Source organism: Propithecus coquereli, unplaced genomic scaffold (assembly GCF_000956105.1).
Source record: "Propithecus coquereli isolate 6110/MARCELLA unplaced genomic scaffold, Pcoq_1.0 Scaffold95, whole genome shotgun sequence".
NCBI lineage: Eukaryota > Metazoa > Chordata > Mammalia > Primates > Indriidae > Propithecus > Propithecus coquereli.
Genome location: NW_012155840.1, coordinates 829,727 through 850,869, shown reverse-complemented (window position 1 = coordinate 850,869; position 21,143 = coordinate 829,727). Strand labels below are relative to the sequence as shown.

General features: G+C 36.0%; 1 protein-coding gene across 1 annotated transcript in view; it reads left to right on the top strand.

Moving 5' to 3' along the window:
• Positions 1-21,143, top strand: part of MPDZ (multiple PDZ domain protein) — a 179,965-nt gene that overhangs the window by 135,351 nt on the left and 23,471 nt on the right. Inside the window, exons 25-32 of the mRNA XM_012665003.1 lie at positions 928-1,105; positions 3,742-3,852; positions 8,062-8,160; positions 11,501-11,663; positions 13,991-14,187; positions 15,311-15,402; positions 15,650-15,740; positions 17,870-17,950. Of these exons, the coding sequence (XP_012520457.1) occupies positions 928-1,105; positions 3,742-3,852; positions 8,062-8,160; positions 11,501-11,663; positions 13,991-14,187; positions 15,311-15,402; positions 15,650-15,740; positions 17,870-17,950 (1,012 nt within the window). The remainder of the gene's footprint in view (positions 1-927; positions 1,106-3,741; positions 3,853-8,061; positions 8,161-11,500; positions 11,664-13,990; positions 14,188-15,310; positions 15,403-15,649; positions 15,741-17,869; positions 17,951-21,143) is intronic.

The following is a 21,143-nucleotide window of genomic DNA, read 5'->3' as shown; positions in this document are numbered from 1 at the left end:
ACCATTCCACTGTACTTAGAGACTTTCTGTCTCTATGAATTTAACCACTGTAGGTACGCCATATGAGTGGAATCATATGGCATTGGTCCTTTATTTCACTTAGGTGGCTTATTTCACTTAGCATAATGTCCTCGAGGTTTATCCATATTGTAGCATGTTTCAGAATTTCCTTCCTTTTTAAGCCTGAATAATATTCTGTTATATGTGTATACCATTTTGTTTATCCATTCATTTGTTGATAGACACTTGAGTTGCTGCCACCTTTTAGTTATTGTGAATAATGCTTCTATGAACATGGGTGTACAAATATCTCTGTAATACCCTGCTTTAAATTCTTTTGAGTTTATACCCAGAAGTGGAATTGCTGAATTACATGGTAATTCTATTTTTAATTTTTTAGGAACTTATATACTGTTTTCCATAGCAGCACCATTTTACATTTCTACCAATAGTACACAAAGGTTCCAGTGTTTCTACATCCTTCCAATACTTGTTATTTTCTGTTTTTTTTTTTTTATAGTAGCCATCCTAATGGATGTGAAATGATATCTTATTGTGGTTTTGATTTGTATTTTCCTAATGACTGGTGATGTTAAGCATCTTTTTATGTGTTTATGGGCCATTTATATATCTTTTATTTTGTTGTTGAGTTTAAGAAGTTCTCTATATATTCTAGATATTAATCCCTTATCAGATATGTGATTAGCAAATATTTTTTTTCCTTCTGTGGGTTGCCTTTTTACTCTATTGATAGTGTCCTTTGATGAACAAAAGGTTTTAATTTTGAGGAAGTCCAGTTTGTCTATTTTTTCTTATGTTGTCTATAACTTTGGTGTTATGTATAAGAAATCATTTCCAAAACCAATATCATGAAGATTTTCTCCTATGTTTTCTTATAAGAGTTTACAATTTTATTTATTTTTATAGGGTTGAACTTTGGAGAGAACCAAGCAAATCCTTGGGCATCAGCATTGTTGGTGGACGAGGGATGGGGAGTCGTCTAAGCAATGGTGAAGTGATGAGGGGCATTTTCGTCAAACATGTTCTTGAAGATAGTCCAGCTGGCAAAAATGGAACCTTGAAACCTGGAGATAGAATAGTAGAGGTAGTGAGCTTTCTGTGTCAAAGCTTTCACTTGTTCCATCCAGGGGAATTGTTGTCTTTATATGGTTATTTGACCCAACATGAGAGTAAAATATGTTTGTGGTTAAAGCATTTCTTTCTTATTTGTTTTTTTTCTTCCATTTTCTCTTATGTATATGGCAACAGATTGTATATGTCTTGATGTAGATGCTGATATTTGGAAATATAGCCAACCATTTTAAAAAACATTGGCTCCAAGGTAAAGTAATTATGTTCTGTTTAAAGGAACAAAGCCAATTTTTTAGGGAAAAAAATTGAATTGTTTAAAATTATATATACACAGTTATCTGTGCACACAAAATGTACACATTACGATTAAATTATTGAATGAAATTTTATTTCAATATCAGTATTATTTCGTTGTAGATAAACTTTGTTGGATGAGATTTTTTTTCCAGCTGAATCTTTTTTGGTAAAATCTTCGATGCTAAGACACTGATTACCTTTCATATAAATACTTCTTTCTTAGTCCAAGTGAGGATCTCCTTCCTCCTTCTCAGTGCTATGTCTGTTCACCACGGAAGGTTCTCCGTGTGTGTGTGCACGTGCACACTTAGGTGCATGCATGTACACATGTATGTGTATTTTGTTACGTTCCAGAGAGAAGCATGTGGCCAAATTGTACCTAATCCCTCAATTCAAAGCAAAGTTAAATATTTTAAATAGACCCTTATCTCGTGAGTCCGTCACTGATTTACTTAACAAATACTCTTGGAACAGCTGTTGCATTCCAGGTGCTATAACAGGCTCTGGGCATCCCACAGTAAACAAGGCACCATGCCTGCCTGCCAAGTGGGACAGACTTGAAAGTAATCAAGTCACTGCAGAACAGTGTGACAAATTATTTGATCAGCATAAACTTAGTTTTATTGAGAAGGATAGAGAAAGGAGTACCTGACCCAGATTTTCTGAGTTTTCAGGATTTATAGAATAGACTAAAAGAGACAACTTACAAATAAAGACAACTTTATTACTACTATAATGACCATTATATTTACTTTATACAAGTCATTGTCTCTCATTTTCTAAGCCTATATATCTTATACATTAAAATGCTGTAATTCTGTAGAAGAAGGTTATAACATATCAGCCATGACTTTCATTAGATATCTTAGCCCCCTTTTAAAGAGCTCTTTTAGTTAGGGTATTATCTAAAATTTCCAGTTTTAGATTATCACTAGGAAGTTTATTTTATGCATACTTTGTTGTTAAATACCTTTGATCTAAATAGAAAAAGTAAGAAATATTTATAATTATTTATGGAAATAATTGGTCATAAGTTTTCCCTAAATGTTGTTTAAATGTCTTAAAAGAGTGAAAACGTCTTTTCAAATTGAAAAGAAAGGACTTTTTTGTGTTGTAAAATACTGTATGCAATTTAGCAATGATTTGCTGAGTGCCATATGTGCCAGGGCTTTTCCAGTAAATAAGAAAGCTTTAGTTCTCTGTAATCCTGGGGATTCTAAAATGTGTCTCTGCTAAGAGTTTCTGAAAATGTATGTAGACTAGGTGAGCAGAGATCTGCACAATATTCCATTCTGAGTATAGAGTTCTTTGGATTTGAGTAAAGATATTTAACATCCGGTTAAATTTTCCCACAAGTGGAATATATAGTAGACATTTCATAGACATGAATACTGACTTTTGTTCTATAAAAAAGTTAGATGCCATTTTTAATGTGCACTGAAAAAATATTGTTATGTCATTCAAGTATCAACCTGAGGGGGGTTTTTAACTAAATATATATAATTGCTATAAGGTGATAATGTTCTATGCAAAGATCTAATAATTTTCCAGAAGTGTGTCCACTCTGAGTTTATTATTTTGTTGTATATATCATATCATGGTAATTGGAAATAATAAAATGATAATAATATCCTGTAGTTTTCTGGCAGGATTAGCATTTGGCCTCTTAAACTATTTTCCTTCTTATTCATGCAGTGTATAAGCCGAGCTGAACATCACTCAGGCAAGCCATGTTCAATGAAATTTACAAAATAACTTTCATTTTCAACCTATTTATTTAAGAATTACTAACAAATAAGCACAATTTCTTGGCTTACAACTCCTATCATGTCTACTGCAAAGAGTCTTTTGCCAAACTAACCTTACCATAATCTGATTTTTTTGGATGTTAGAATTTTGTTTTTAACTTCAAGCTCCCCTGTACAGAGAGAAATGTACAAGGCATCATCCTCCTACTTCCCAAACCACTCCATAGTGAATTAGAAGAAAATTAGTGCAGTGACTTTCATGATAAAGACAGTGCTGCTAGGCAGTTCCCCTATATTATTTCTTTAATGATACTGATGTATTAATTTAAAGGAACAGCTGAGCAATGTAAGGAATGCAGAAACAGAGCCTTCATTCCAATTGATTATTATTCCAGTTGATTATTGGAGACAGAAATCTGTGTCCAAAACAAGGAACCACAAGTCTGCTGGACAGATGAAAAGTTCTGCAGCCTCACAAGTTGTCTCAATTAATACTGAAACAAATTTTCCAGGGTCCTAACCAAGGATCCTCAAAATTCCATATCCACAAATTGTTGTTGTTCTATAGCTTCTTGAAATGTTAAGCTGAGGCCTTCCATTGCAGGTGGATGGAATGGACCTCAGAGATGCAAGCCATGAGCAAGCTGTGGAAGCCATTCGGAAAGCAGGCAACCCTGTAGTCTTTATGGTACAGAGCATTATAAACAGACCAAGGGTAAGCGAACACAAAGGGCAAGGTAGGCATATCCAAACAGTGTTCAACTTGGAAATCTAATGTATCAAGGGCCAAGTTGTCTGTATGAGCAAAGACATCGATTTTTGAAATCTCAGACTTGTTAAAATTTGTTTTGCTTTTTCAAAAATTGAATTATCCTGGAAATCCTTTTCACCATGTTTATTAAAGACTTTTGAAGTCTGTTGAAAACACATGGAAGTAAGATATATTGGTGGCCATAGGTATGTAGATGGTATCTAGTATTGATTATAATCACAAAATACACAAGGTGTTAAAAGGGATGTGGAATGGTCATTCAGGTTAATAGCCCATGATCTCTACTGGCATCCCTCAGAAGCCAGAGAAATTATATTTTCTTTAAGTTTACTCTCTAGACAGAATCTCCTGCTTATGCAATCCCATGATCACCTGTGAATGATATTTAATGTATTTGTGTATGCCACTGCATATTAAATTTTCACAGGGTAGACTTTGTTTATTTACAAGTGATTTCATAATTGCTGTTTCCCAGCCACAATCATTGTATAGCTCTTCATCACTGTATAGCTACTTCTAGACAAAACCCTACTAACCCATTTTACCGTCAGTCGTCACAGGTAAAAGCTTTAAAAAATATTTTAGAAAATATAAGTACATTTAATGAATATTGTTGAGAGAGAAGATACAAAGTGAGGCTTCTTGTATTTGATGTATCCTAATGATACTGAAGATGAAAATTATGCCAAGACTTTAAAATTGTTTTTCTATTCGTTCTTTATGTCTCATGAAAAAAATATTTTCATATCCAACAATTATTAAGTATATTGGGGTCACATATCCCTTTGAAAGTTCCTCAGAAACATACACATTCACTCAAAAGTTTGCATACCATTTCAGGCATTTCCTAGATGCCCTGAAGCTCTTAGAGACTTCCCTTTCAGATTTAAGTTGACAAATCCTGTCAGACCTACTCTCTTGAATTATCTGTTTACCAGTTTTTAGGGTGGGTTGCCTTTAAAAGAAAAATATCAACATATATGAGAGAAGTTAAAGGCATCTTCTAAAACTTAAAATATGTAATTGTATGCATAAATATATTTAATTTTAACTGTAAAATTAAGAATTTAAGATATTAATGCTCAAAGGATAGAAGGAAAGTAGCAAACTCCTCTGTAGATAAGATCTGTCAAAGTAACTTACCAATATTCTATTCTGTGAAATATAAATGAAGTGACCAGATTTATCTTACTGGTCCTTCCTTTTGTTGTCAAGACAGGTGTAATTGGTCTGAGTTCACTGTAAGGAATAAATTTAGTAGTTCTTAATGTAAGCAGTTATCTTCACATCTGCAGTTTTTAATCATTCATTTGTTTATTGTTAGGTAATAATTATCCATTCAGATAGAAAATCTGCCAAATGGTAGGGCTGCATCATGCTGCATTCTTTACAGATGCTATTCAGTTTGTTCAAATAACTATAAATCTTTTTACATTTGTTTCCATTCGTGTGTTAAACATAGACACAGCATGATAATGTTGGTAAATGGCTGTTAAGTTAAAGCTATGTTTTTGTGTGTGGGTGGGTTTTATTCCTTTTTTTTGTTTTATTTTTAATTTCCAACTTTTACATCATTTGGGACAATACTATTAATATAAATTGCTGAATAGTGATTCTCAATATTGCTTTAAAAACTTAAGCTACAAACATTTCTTTCAATGTCATTCACATTTTCTAATGAGCTGGGAAGATTTTGTCTCATACACCTGGAAAATTTTCCTATTTACTATTATCTGAGGTATAATCACACCTGATTTATAGCAATTATTCCAGGATAAATCTTGCTTACAATGACATGTTTAGTCAAGTTATACTCGTTTTGCTTTGGGAAATTAGAATTAATTTTGCGTTTAAAATGAAATGTACTTTGTTTTCAATGGTTTACATCCCTATGGAAACTATCATATCTCCAGTAATCGAAACAAAAAAAATCACAAGTATGCATACTTAAGAGTCTCTCAGTGCTAAATGTTTTATTTATAGATGTAGGATAAAGCTTCTAGAAAACCTTATACATAGGCTGAAAAGCCGGTCAGTCTCTTTGACCTGTAGGCTATTCAAAAATCAGAAGTTTCCAGAACTAGCCCTGTAAATTCTACCAGTTTGACCATTCGCAGAATTCATTCTGATCACATTGTTTGACTGAAAGCTGGGCCCCATTAATGGGCTGGAGAATGTTTTTGTCTTCTTTGTGCTACTTCTTAATTAATACCGTTTCTGCTTTTATCAGGCCTTGGGACTATAAACAGAAATTCTGTCATTGATAATTTAATAAGAAACATAGTCTGTTTCTATAAATCTTTCCCTAATAATAAAGTGATCTACCATTTCATCTGCTATGCTTGTACTGTACTTTTATACTCTACTATCAGGGCCAAATTCTAATCCTATAAAATCTGCAAATTAAAAAAATAAAACAAAAGAAGTAAAATAAAAATTAAAAAAACTAAAATTCTCTTTAAATATTCCATTTCTTGCCATTATAGTTTTGCTTTCTGTTTTTCTACAGAATTATAAAGGACACTTGAGACCTAAAAATCCCATGTATGAGGATTAGAAATAATCTCTACAATCCATAGCATTGAATTATTTTGCCTAAGATATGTTTTTCATTTCTATCTAGTCATTTCTTGCACCTTAATAAATAAATGGTCCTGTTCCCTGGCATTTGTGATCTTCACTTTTGTAAAGCAGGAGTTGACATTTTCAACTGAAAAGCAGGGAGAAAGTTGAGATGAGCAGAAATGTCATTGTGCCCGTTTCTTTTCCCGTCTTCCCTCTGTAGGAAAAACATTGCAAGAAGAGCAGATTGAAAGGGGAATGTGGCATAAGCTTTAGTGCAGGCGTACTGAGGATAGAGTCTTTCCAGAGTGTTCTCCCATACAGGGTGGTGTCACATGACAACCTTTCTCTACACTTGATGCCTGCCAGTGGGACTTTTTTATAGAGAGAAGTAACACAAACATTTAATTAGAGCCAAAATGAATTTTAAATGTCTGCAATTTCCCCTGAAAGATATAGTCAATAAAAGAAAAAGATAGTGGGTGTGAAAAGAAGAAGAATTTATTGTGCTAAGGAAATTACTTTTCTTTTTTTTTTTTTTTTAACTATGAAAATGCTAAATTGTATCTGGCAGTCATCCTGCCTTTAAAATGTATGTTCAACTCTTAACAGTCTGGCTCAGGGATTATTACAGGCGAGCCACAAAACCTATGAGGAAAACTCTTAAGGCAGGACTTCAAATATTATCCAAAGCCTCATAAATTCCCCAATAATATGGGAAATTTTATAGGAAATTTTTTAAAAACGTGAATCCCCATGTTTCTGCCTCCACAAAAAGTGGGCAGAAAGAGAGAACACTAACCACTGTACAGGATTTCATGTCTTCACAAATTGCTGATTTTGCTTTTTTTTAATAAAAAAAAAGACAGTCGCTCCCTCCATGAACGTGGGGCCTCAAGGCGACATGTGGCCCTCCAGATCTCCAAGTGCGGCCCCTTGACTGAATCCAAACTTCACTGAACAAATTTGTTCAGTGAAGTTTGGATTCAGTCAAAAGGCTGTAGTCAAGAATCCGAAGGCCACATGTGGCCCCAAGGCCGCAGGTTCCCCACCCCTAAGTCAAAGTATGAAAAGTTTCCTTACAGGGAAATGAAAGAAAAGAATAATGAAGGTTACCAGTGAACTAGTAGACAGATGTTTAATTTGCATTCTGGAACAGATAGACTATTTAAAAAACAAAACAAAACAAAACATAATTAGCCTGTAAATGTAAATGAAAACTTTTGTGGTTTAAATTTTTAAACACATTTATTGATATGCATGAAGCATATATTAATATATAAAGTCAGCAAAATGTATGTGCCTCTATCTATGACAGTGAAGACATTCAGTAAAAATAAAAGCAATTTGGAATCAATTTGACAAGCTAGTTTCATATGCGGTTTGTGGACTGATTTAGACTCGGGTATACATTCAGGTCATTAGAGACAAATCTTTAGTTCCAGACCATTTAAGATGTTACCATTGATTACTGGATCTGACAGGATCTTGTTTCACACAGTTTTTAAAACCATTAAGTACTTTGTTCCTAAAACTGAGTTGTTTTAAATACTTCCTTTTGCGCTCAGCGCCTCTTATGTTTCCTTTTAGAAATCCCCTTTGCCTTCCTTGCCGCACAACCTTTACCCTAAGTACAACTTCAGCAGCACTAACCCATTTGCTGACTCTCTACAGTTCAACACTGACAAGGTTGGATAATGCCCATTGTCTTGCCATTGCCTTTGCAAGTGTTTTGTTCTTTGCTTTGTTACTACTGTGCCTTTGTCCCAGTTCACTATTTACTACATTTGGGCAGAAAAGAAAAAAAAAAACACAACTGTGCGTTTGGAGTGGGCATGCAAATCCTTTCTTAAGCACATTTTCTTGCCAGAGAATATTCATTTTTATCACTGAAATTAAATGGCCCTTCTGAAAAGTAGAGAGAATCATGAGTCCAGTGCCTTTTCTGCATTTTGGTGTGATTTAAATTTTCTGATATTTAATTTTTTGTTAGTTGGCCAACTGTATGAACTACTTTCACATATAATTTCTTCTTTGAAACCTTGTATTGGTTTAAATCCTTTTCAGACTTCTGCAACGAGGTCATAAAAGCTCTCCTATGAGTTATTCACTCTGCAAATAATTGTGTACGTGTACATGCAGAAATCTTTTGAATATTCATAAAGCATATCCATGTAAATGCCTGAATCAGGAAACATAACTGTTTCAGTGCTCGTAAATCTATATTTGGATATTCTCATATTCTGATGAAATTATAAAACCAAAATTAAAACAAAAATTTACAAGACTTTATATACCATAATTTGATCATGAAAAGGAAAAAAGCTGTCAACAATTTCTTTCAGGAAAAATTTTATGAATATTCATCAGATTTCATGTTATTGTAATACGGATAACCAATGATGCTATATCTGAAGGAATATGTTTTCTATTACTGTAGGAATTACAGAATTCAAGTAGAATTATCTTCCATTGTTCCCCAACTAACCCTTTTGCTCCCACTCCCTTTAAGGTTTGTCTCTGTGTGACATGTTCTTAAGTGAGTGTGTTACAGCGTGCTGTACGTGTGTGCTGCCCTTGATCTGTACATACGCGGCATGGAGTGATTTCAAGGGCACTTTGCATTTTTGCCAATGAAGGCTAAATGACTTTTGCTAAAGAGCTATATTTTCATTAACAAATTTTAAGAAGTACCAGTAACAAGCCAGATACATGATCTTGATGAAAATCAGGGTACTGGCGTAGTAAAATAGAACACCCAATTGCCCCTCAGGTAAATACAGGCTTATATTAGCTTTATGATTAGTCAGAGAGGTTAGGGCCCCATGTTGATTTACTCACAGTATGAAAATGTTGTGCTTAAGATCCCAAATACTTTTTCATATAAGCAGGGTTTGTTTGTTTGTTTGTTCTTAAGGAAAATAACAGCTCAGGAAAATTATGCAGCAAGATCTATATAATGTGCATCTATAGATTTGTTAAAACTATAGGAAGTATAGATTAGATTTTGTTCTACTTTTTAAAAATGAAATGGACTGAATTCATACTTACTAGCATTTTCTGTTGTTAAAGAGAAGTAGATTTTTTTAACCAGAAAAATTCTGAAGTACATCCTCCCTCCCTTTTACTGTGATTAGTGAAACTGCATTGGATCAAACGAATTTTTTATGTTTGTTCATTTTTATTTGTACATCATTTGAGAGATTTATAGCACAGCGTTTGGGAAGATAACAAGGGTTTCATTTGCACTAGAACTTTTATCTGTTTGTCCGATGATGTGTGAGTTGAACATTTTAATACAGCAGATTCTGTAACCTGAAAATCCATTGCTCTTAAGTCTCTGTCAGCCGGTTCTCTGCTTTACCAGAAAGTTTAGTGCTTTCTGAATCATCAAAGAAAGATCACATTCACTGTCAAATAGTTGAGGTGTGAGATATAATTTGTGATATTCTGATTCTTGGCACCAATTAATAATTCCTAAGTATTTGTATATACCTATCCTTCAGTGTATTCTTAAAAGAAGTAGGTTTTTTAAAAATCATAACTTTTTTTCTAGGTATAAACATAACTTAAGATAAGTTATATCAGAGAGATTTTTATGCAGAAAAAAATAAAATAAGGCCGGGCTTAGTGGCTTATGCCTGTAATCCCAGCACTTTGCGAGTCCAAGGCAGGAGGTTTGCTTGAGGTCAGGAGTTTGAGACCAGCTTGAACAAGAGTGAGACCCCGTTTCTACAAAAAATAGAAAAATTAACTGGAAGTGGTAGCTTGTACCTGTAATCCCAGCTACTCAGAAGGCTGAGGCAGGAGGATTGTTTGAGCCCAGGAGTTCAAGGTTGCAGTGAGCTATGATGATGCCACTGCACTCTAACCCAGGCAACAGAGCAAGACCCTGTCTCAAAAAAATAGAAACAAAAAACAAACAAACAAACAAACAGTAAAACAAAGAAGGATAGGAAAACTGTAGGTTCAAGGCATCAGGGACAGCTTCATACAAAGATTAAAACTTTAGCTGGTGTCCCAGACCATTGAGTTAAGTACCATCTTACTGTGGAAATTATAGGAGACAACATGGTATAATGGAAAGTGCTTTGGATTAAGAATTAAGCAAAAGGAAGTGTAGTGCCACTGTGTGATGTGGAACAAAATCTTTTGCTTCTCCTGGCCTCAGGTTCAAAAACTTTTATTCATCTGCAAAATGAATAAAATGAACTCAATCACTTAAAGGCCTTTCGAACTCTAATATTCTGTTTAATAATCTATAATATTAATATAAGAACTGGATGATACCAAATACCAAATCCTTTTTTTTTTTTTTTGAAATAGGACCTATGGTCTTGAGTGACAGCAAGTATGCTACACTTTGGTTTAGTGTGAAGTATTGTCCTATGTTTTCTAATTTACCTCACAAGCTACCTTGGCAAGGGAAAGATGGTGCTGTCCCTCGGAACTGAGGCTGTGTGCTCTGTGCTAACAAACTGGCTGCCTGGTACACAAGCCTGCATGTGTCATGCTCGTTTTCTTGGATTTGTTGAGAGAATCATTGGGAGAGAGGATTCAGGTAGCAATAAAGAATCTTCATATATGTTCTCACTAACAAGCTTTGAAGGGCAACTTCGTTGATAATTTTCTTTTTTTTTTTTTTTTTAGTTTCTTGGCAGACCTTTCTAGACCCTGAAAATCTTGCCCAGAACTCTGCATATTTATGCTAAATTTTGATTGAAAAATTTTTTTCCAGAAAGGAAAGTTTGTATCATGTTTTAAGTCATTTAAGCCTTCAAATTGAATAATTGATTGGCTTATAATAGCAAATAGCAGTTTAATGAATTGTGCTGTGATACTTTTTTGTTTAGTATATTTAAACTTTACCTGAATCCTTTATAACATTTTCTGTATATGTGAACATTCCATTATTTGTTAGATACTTTAAAAGTCAGTCTTTGTCTTTGACATTATACTCTTATTTCTTTTCCTTGAAGTTTTCTTCCTTAAATTGCACATACCCACTGCATTCTTCTTGTTCCCACAGGCCCCCAGTCAGTCAGAGTCAGAGCCAGAGAAGGCTCCATTGTGCAGTGCGCCCCCACCCCCTCCTTCAGCATCTGCAGAAATGGGCAGTGACCATGCACAGTCATCTGCAAGCAGCATCTCAGAAGAGGTGGACAAAGAGGATGAGTTTGGTTACAGCTGGAGTAAGTTGTCTTTTGTTATGTACTTAATTATAAGAGGTATTAAAATTGCTCTGAATTTCTCAAAGCTGCCCTGGATGAATAAATACATTGCAACTTTTGTGATATGTAGTACAATTCTGTGTAGAAAAAATGCTGTTTGTTTTGCTTTAGTACAGCATACATTCCTGAGGCATGAAATCATGTTCTTCCTTTCCTTTAAATGTGCATTCCTGTTGATGTATGAGAATTAAGGACAGGGTACTGTCTCAAAAGCTAGTACTGGATTAGTCACTTTGTTATCTTAAAGAAGTCATCGCCTCTTCCTGGGCCTCAGAGTCCTCATTGTAAAATCTGTTTATTATTGACACTATACCTTGAACTTCTAGTGTTATTTGTTCTAGGAGGGTAACATAGTATAATTGTGGAGATCAAAACTTTTGGCATTTGCTAAGTTGTTTAACTTCCTCTAACTTTTAGCCCAGTTGTTCTCTTTTTGAATTGCAGTTTTTCCCTCAGGTTGCTTACATTAAATTAGATAATGTCTGAGGAATGCTAAGCACAATGCCTGGTGCACAGCAATCATTCAAAGGCAGCTGTTATTAGGATAAATGGGGTGTCTCTGTTTTCTATGCAAATAAACCATTTTATAGGAAAATATTAAAAATATAGCCAAAAATTATAAATTTCATTGTTTTAAAAAGTTTTATTTAAAAAAATCTCAGTATTTCCTTAAAGAATATGACAATACCTGTTTTTTAAAAGTACAGACTATAAAAGTCATACCGCTAGATTCTAGAAGGAGTCAGGAGATGGCAGTTTATGAAATTGATGCTGTTAAGTATGAATGTAGAATGCATGACATTAGCCATGTAGTTTGCAGTTTTCTCAGCCTATTATCAATGATATTAGAGCATACTGCTAATCTAATCAAGGTGGCCAGAATGTACTCTGAGGAAAATGTGAACTGGGATGTTTCAGTTTTCTATTATTGAGTTACCCCAAAATATGGCTTAAAACTGTGGTCCCCAACCCCTGGGCTATGGACTGGTACTGGCCCATAGCCTGTTAGGAACTGAGCCGCACAGTAGGAGGTAAGCAGCAGGTAAGCGAGCGAAGCTTCATCTGTATTTACAGCCGCTCCCCATTGCTCGCATCACCACCTGAGCTCCGCCTCCTGTCAGATCAGCAATGGCATTAGATTCTCATAGGAGCACGAACCCTACTATGAACTGCACATGCAACGGTTCTAGGTTGCGCGCTCCTTATGAGAATCTAATGCCTGATGATCTAAGGTGGAGCTGAGGTGGTGATGCTAGTGCTGGGGAGCAGTGGCAAAAACAGATTATCATTAGCAGGAGGTTTGACTGCACAGAGGCCATAACAAATCAATTACCTGCAGACTCATTTCCAAACCCTATCAGTGAGTGGCAAGTGACAATGTAATAATAATATAAATAAAGTACACAATAAATGTAATGTGCTTGAATCATCTCCAAACCATCCCCCTCCTCCAGTCCCCCGGTCCATGGAAAAATTATCTTCCATGAAACCAATCCCTGGTGCTGAAAAGGCTGGGGACCATTGCCTTAAAACAACAATTTATTATTAATCTATCAAGGTGTGGTGTTGGGCTCAGCTGGACTGGACTTCCAAGATGGCTCACTCACATGGTTGGCAGTTAGTACTGGCTGCTGGCCAGCCACTTATCTGGGGCCTTGCCCTCTAAGATTAAAGGGAGTGGACAATAGACTTTACCTTTTTAAGATGTCGGATGGGAGTTGTAAATGGTGCGGCTAATCTAATTAGGACAATGTGTCCCAAAAGTGGGACAGTTCCATCAGTTTGTCCTAGCCTTATGGCTCTGTGCAAAAAGAAAACCCATTCCCTTCATTCTGAATATATGTACCAGCAACTGCCCAGCATGATGTAACCTACAATGTAGATTTTCCTATGAGAAAAGCTCCCACTGATCAGTACACACAAATATTCTGGATGCCTTAGTTCTGTTCTCTTCTGCAAATGATAAGATAAGTTTCTGGTTTAATCATAGTCTTTTGGAAGTTTATAAATGTGAGTTACTTCTCCTGGGCCTAATCACCTCAAGATGAACTGATTAATCAGACACTGTGCTCTCTGCACTGTAGATGCAAAGAAGTTCCTCCAAGTTTGGGCACTCCAGGAAACCAGGCCTGATGCCCAGGTGGCCAGTCTATTAGCTTTTAACTGGTAAAGATTACATTTTGGTACAAATAATGCCCTTTTGAGATAAAACTAAATAGCCTTCTACAGTAAAGCATTTGCCAGTGAATTAACTTTAAATATGTATGTTTTGTTGTTATTGTATGTAGAAAATATCAGAGAGCGTTATGGAACCCTAACAGGCGAGCTACATATGATTGAACTGGAGAAAGGTCGTAGTGGTTTGGGTCTAAGTCTTGCTGGAAACAAAGACCGATCCAGAATGAGTGTCTTTATAGTGGGAATTGATCCAAATGGAGCAGCGGGAAAAGATGGTCGACTGCAGATTGCAGATGAGCTTCTAGAGGTAAGTTCTTATGGAAAATTTTAAATTTACCCTTGCTGTATCAGTGCGGTGGAATCATCAGTTTCCAGAAAATCACCCAGACCTCATGGTGACTGAGAAAACTATTACTTGCCTAATAAAATAGATGCATTGCAGCAAATTTGGCTCTAGACCAAATCTCTGCTAAGTAAAGCCCATGTTCCCATTAAAAGGTCATGACTGTATAGCACCAGAAACAATTTGTGCTGTAAGACAGTAATAAAGATCACACTTCAAAAACATTTATTTTGTCTGCTGCATTTTTATTAGGAGTTTTTCAAAAGCCAAGTAACCAATCATTCTCCAGTAATGAGGCTGACCCACCAGACATTCTGGAAGTTGAATCACTAACGGGAGAAATGATAGGGGTGAGGTGGGTGGAGTCAAGGTTAAGGCTACATACAAAAGCAGTAACTCAGCCCACCAAACAAAGGAAATTTGTGGCTGATACATTATACTGTTTAGAATTGTATTTGCTTGTAGTGTTTGTCCTTGCCTCCTGTAGACTGGGATCCACATGTCTTTACATTGCCTTTATACTCTAACTCGTGCCAAGTGTGTTTCTCTACTGACTCGGGAGGCTCAGTCAGCGGAGGCTAAATGACTAGATGACTGAGCTGGCAGTTTGCACTGGGTGCTGTGCTGCCTAGGCACAGACTGCTGCCTAAGTCCTGAATCTGCTCAGCATTGCTTCTCCCAATGGCTATTCCCAGGCCATGAGTTTCGAGACTAACTGGGAAATGTGATGGTAGGGGACTTCCCAGAATGGGCTTTGCAGGCCACAGGTGTTTCCACAGAGCCCTTCGTGCAGAGCATGCTGCAAGCCCCATGCCTGCCAAGAGATTTGCTTTCTGCTCTCCTGCAGTTGGTCCAAGTGGTGCCTCTGTACCAGCAGTTTCTGGATATTAGACTTCGTGTACATCATTTTATTGTTGGCTATAAACATGAACTTTATTTACCATCAAGAGTCAGGTTAATGTTCTGGGGAAGAAAATACATATAATATTTTAAGAGAAGAAAAAAATATGCTTTTCATTAGCTAGATAGGATAATAATTTATGAAATTAGAATTTCAGGCTCAACTAATGATATTTATTTCTCACAGATCAATGGTCAAATTTTATATGGAAGAAGTCATCAGAATGCTTCATCAATCATTAAATGTGCTCCTTCTAAAGTAAAAATAATTTTTATTAGGTGAGCATCTTCTTTTGTTGGTTTACCAAATACTTGTTGGCATTTTGACTCTGACTTCTTTTGAATGAAAGCAAAGCATTTCTAAATATGTAAGTGCTGTAGTTCTAGGTCTTTGAGGTTAGAGAATTTTTTCTAATAATGTTTCTGACTCTTCAAGTAAGAGAATGTTACTTAGTAATGTTTCTTACTCAAGAGAATGAAAATAATATCTTTATGTTATGATAGGGTGATGCTTTTTTTCTTTTAGAAATAAAGATGCAGTGAGTCAGATGGCTGTATGTCCTGGAAATACAGTAGAACCTTTGCCTTCTACCTCAGAGAATCTTCAAAATAAGGAGGTATGTGTCACTTTTGTTTGTTTTTCTGGATAGATTTGATTGCTGTACCCCTTACTAATTCAGTTACCAATTATAGAACACTTACAGGGATATCAAAGGTAGATAAGTTATAACTTTGGTCCTCAAGGAGCTTATCTAGTACTAAAAGACACTCATGTAAATAAGCATGCCACATACACGAAGGCTACCTGTAGCCTGCATAGGAAATAGGGAGGGTAGAATAAGAGTTGTCAGTTCTGCCTCTGTAGAGAAGTGAGAATAAGACCTTATGGAAGACATTACATGGGAAGTATGCATTGGAAGATTTAGGGTAAAAAGCATTGCCAGCATGGAGTGAGAAATGGCATGGATGCTCTACAGAGTGCAGGGAATTGAAAATTGTAGAGCATTAATGAACAGTGCAGGGCAAAGAATGGGGACTGGTGAGAAAAGAGTCACTGAGGAAGGGGATATAGGATGAGATCATGGGAAACATTAATAGGCTAACGTGCCGACTTTGAGGCAATCTGGAGCTCAAAAAATGAGAACTGTATTGTTAAAAACTTCTCCAGCAGTAGTGTAGAGAAAAATCAGAGGTAGCAGGGGAAAGAAGTTAAGTTAGTGGGAGTAAGAAAATTATTGGAATAATTCAGGAGAAAGATAATGAGGGCCTGAACTAAGGCAAGAGAGGAGAGGATGGTTATGTCAGAGGTTTAGTACTCAAATTGATAGTACTTCATCCCCAACTAAATGTACTCATTGAGGAAAAATTTTGAGTAGTTGAGAATTTATTTATCCAACAAATATTTCCTGGGTAATCTGCCTTGTACCAGGTACTGTTCTTTGAGCTGAGGACACACTGGTGAATTAAACAGGATGTACAAGGTTTTCAGACATCTGGTTTGGTGACATGATGGACAGTTATATTTCACCAAAATAGAAAAGATAGAAAAGAGTAGCAGATATTTACGAAAATATAGTACATTCTGTTTTAGGCAGCTTAAGAATGAAGTGCCTGTTGGAAAGCCTGGTGGAAGTATGCATTGGGACATTTGGTCTGGAGTTTGGAGATGAATTCCCATAGACATGGATTTGGCATTTGTTAGCCACGGGAGCTGAGGTGCTTGCCTATGGGAAGCAACTAGAGAGAAGAAGAGGGTGAGGTCAGAACCGTGTACTATCACCAATAAGGAGGAACGCTCACAAAGAGGGTTCAGGCAGGATGAAGAAAAACCAGGAGAGCATGTTGGAGGAAAAAGTATATATTCTACACCCTAAGTGCTTCAAAGAGGTCCAGTAGGAAGATGATTAAAGAGAGTCCCTTGGATTTGGCAATTAGGAGATTATTTAGTGGTTTTTCAGAAAACAAATGATGGAAAAGAAATTAAGGAGGGAGAGGGCAGTGGCTAGAGGGTGACAAAGAATTAAGAGAGTTTTTTGGTGGGAGTTTTGTTTTGATTTGGAAAACTTTGGCTCCAAATATAAGATGAATAAAAGGAAAAAGTAGAAAGTGAAAAGTTTGAAATTAGAGGAGCCATGGTGATTATGAGCAGGGGAAGGTGTAGGAACAGAAACACTCCTCCCTCAATGAATATATAAACATAGAGCTTATTTATACATAAGATAGATGTACAAATCATTGTCTCCTTCTAACTGTTCCTGATGTGAAACTGAATCAGGTGGTTATTCAAGATGTCTAGATTATAAAGGAGAAAATTTTATTTTCATATTAATTGTACTAAATATATCCCTTAAGGAAATGGAATATTTTAGTAATGTTCAGGTAAAACATTTACTAATTTTAAATTCACTTGGTAACTAACAGAGTAAAGAATAATGAGTGGTACGTCTGCTGGTGTTCTGTTTCGAGTGTCACTGTTGGTAGCTGGGTTGCTATTAGATTTCATTATGGAGTAAATCCAGGCAGTCCCCAGAGCCGCTTGGTCTCTCCGTGCTCTAAAATAATTGTTGTCCAGTCATACCTTGTATGTATTTTGAAGAGAATATAATGTTCATATATTCCATAAAATGTTAAAATAGTAATAATGAATTATAATATATGAAATAATTTTTGATTAAGCGGCTCTTACATTAAAACAAACAAAAATACCTAATACTCAGTTGCCTTTTATGCCTTTTCTTTCTGTCAGACAGAGCCAAGTATTACTACTTCTGGTACAGCTGTGGACCTCGGTTCATTTAAAAATGTGCAACATCTGGAGCTCCCCAAGGTAAATCTGCTTTAAATTGGAATGAAATGATGTGAGTACCTTCACTCCAGTGTTCTATTGGTTTTCAAAAGTGTGGTCTCCAGATCAGTAGGATCAGCATCACCCGGGATCTTGTTAGAAAGGCAGTCACTGAGACCCACCCAGACATACCTGCTCAATGAGAAACACTAAGGGTGGGCTCAGAAGTTTGTATTTTAATAAGCCTTCCTGGTGATTCTAATGCACACTTGAGTTTGAGAAACAATATGCTAATTGATACTTTAGCAGGGGCCTAGCTTTTTCTTTCATGATTATTCCAAGGCATGAAATTTAGCCATCTCTCCTTGTTTCATTTATCAAGGTCCTGCTATAGAGGAAATAAAAAAGAAATAAAAGTTATAGTCTTTGTCTTTTATAACAAGGAAAGCTCATATAGCTAGAAGTTTTGATAGGCATCAGTGAGGTATTTCTTTGAAAAGATCTGATCTTTACATTCAAAAGACCACTTGCTGGACAGAAACATATAAATGTTTTCAGGCGCTTCAGGCTCATGCCAAAAAGCAGGTGGATGGTAGATGAACACGAGTATACGCAGAGAGAGCAGTGAAATGCTCAGAAAGGAGAAGAAGGAAGAAGGGGATGGGGTGGGGGTACAGGAGGATATTTGCAGGAAGTGCTGTAGACAGTAAGAAGCAGAGTGGTCCATATTACGACTCTCCAGCCATGAGGTGATGCAGCATAACGTTTAAGAGCCTGAGCTCTGGGCTTGTTTGGTCTGGGTTGAATCCTTGCTTCATCAGATACAAACCTGATACATTGTATGATCTTTCTTTGCTTCGGGTTCCTTACCTGTAAATTTAAGATTATAATATTATTAGTACTTTTATCTTAGGTAATTGTAAATCTTAAATGAGTTGCTTATAAAATAGCATAATTTCTGGCACATGGTCAGACTCTGTTAAGTATTCAGGGAAATAAAATACCCTATGTTGATATATTGATTGGGTTTCTTTTTTTATAATAGATAACCCTATAAAAAGTAGATTGCTCTAGTCTTGTAATATACACATAAAAGAAGTCCTTATTATGGGCTATTTTTGTTGTAAATAGTGAGAAAAGAACAGAAGTCATTAAAGCATTTTGCCATTTCTATCAAGAAGTTGATAAACTTGAATTCCAGGATCCCTCATTCTATTGCCGTTTAAGAGACATAACGTCTTCCTCTGTCCCTTCCTGATTTCAGGCCATAGATTTTTTTTTTTCCTCCTAAATCCTGTAGTCAGAGTTTATAGCATTTAACAGTGTAATCATTTGTCTATAATTTGTTAATTATGAAACATTTAAATGTATAAATACTTTATAATGAGTACTTTTTTAAAAAAAATCTTAGTTAATGCTTATCTTTAGAAAAATCCAAAATAAGATAATTGTTTTGCATATATTCTTTTATAGTGTTGATTCTGATTTATTCACCTAAGGCTTAGTACATCCTAGGATATAATGAGTGCCCATAAAATGTTGGTAAATTGAACTTGTTAGATGACTAAGGAGCAGAATACTGTAGTGGTTGAGAACACAGACTTAAAGACATGGGTCAGAGACCTAGATTTGCCACTTACCGACTGTGAGACTGTGACCTTGGCCATGTTTCTTAATCTGTACCTAGTTTCCCCTCTCCAAAATAGGCATAATAATTGTACTTCCCTCTTAGAGTTGTAGTGAGAATTAAGTATATATTGTGATAATTAAATATACATATGTATAGCATCCAGTACCTAGCATACATATATAAGTATTGCTTTGTATTATGTTATCATAAGCAGGAAAGAACAAGCTGGCAAAGTTGTCTGCTTCTTGCCACTGGTTTTCTCTGATGCTTTCTCTTCCTGCATTAAGCAACCTGATTAAGGTGCTTGATGGATGTTCATATTGTCTTAATCCTCTACTCAGAACCTTTCAAGGACCTTCATTGTCAAACAGATACATTCAAGTTCTTTGGCCTGGAAGTTAGCAGTGGGATGGACATAAGCCTGTTCTGTCTCCCAGAATCCCTTCTCACATCCTGAGTGATCCCCCATAAATGACTTAATCCTACTGATCCTTACTTTCTTCTTCTATAAATGGGGCTGCCTATATCAGAGGGTTATTGTTGGGATTGGATAGCTAATGAGCAAAGTTCCTTCTTTCTATAATATGAAAGCTGGTCTCTGCTTTTAGCCTCCGTTTTGATTGATTCAATGGATGTCCATTACGTACACTGCCCTTTCTAAATAAGTTGCTATCAGGAATCTAATACTTGGAGAGCCTCAATGTATTACCCACCAAAAGCTTCCATTTATATGTAGATTTCAATCAAATCTGAAGATCAGGTAACTGGAATGTATTTATTGATGAAAGCCAATGTGAGTAAGGGAAACATTCATTTTAAAGTCAGCTAGACAGAAGAGGCAATTAACCATGATTTTAATGATTTTAAGTGTGGGCTTTTAGAGTCACTTAACTTCTCTGAGCTATAGACAAGCCATTTGTTCCGCCATAATAGCTATATGCAAACCTACCCCTAACAGCCAAGGGAGCTGAGATGCCAGAGAAAGAGGCAGACAAATTCAGTTTCTCAGAAGGAAATATTTAATAGGGACTTATATATGGAAGTGATACCATGGGTGGCCATCAGACAGTGGATCCCCACATCTACCCTCTAGAAAATATCCTTTATATAGCAAGTTTTAGGGTAAAGACATGTGCAGCTGATCACATCTCAGACTTTCTTGCTGAGCCTCATGACCACTGGGAAGGTTGGATAAACATCTTTATGAAGAGTTATGTATGTTACCGGCATTGTTTAAAGACCTGGCTACAGAATTCCTTGGTATGCAGGAGTCAAATATCCAGTCACCATGGCCATTTCACTTCAAGATGGCCTCACTCGTGCCATGTAAAGGCTGCTTTCCTACACCATTTAACTTCTCTGGGCCTCACTTTCCTCATCTATAAGATGGGGAAAATAATACCTTTATATTAGAGATACTATTATAAGGATTAAGAATTTCTATAAAGCACTTACCACAGTACAAGTTATTATAGTTATTTACATTAATACTTTTAGCCGTGAGTTTCTGAGTTCTGCGTAGAATGTGTCTTTGAAAACATCCCTTGAGGAAGCCATTGCTAAAAATGATGTTAAGTGACATATCCCAATAAGCCTCTATACTCT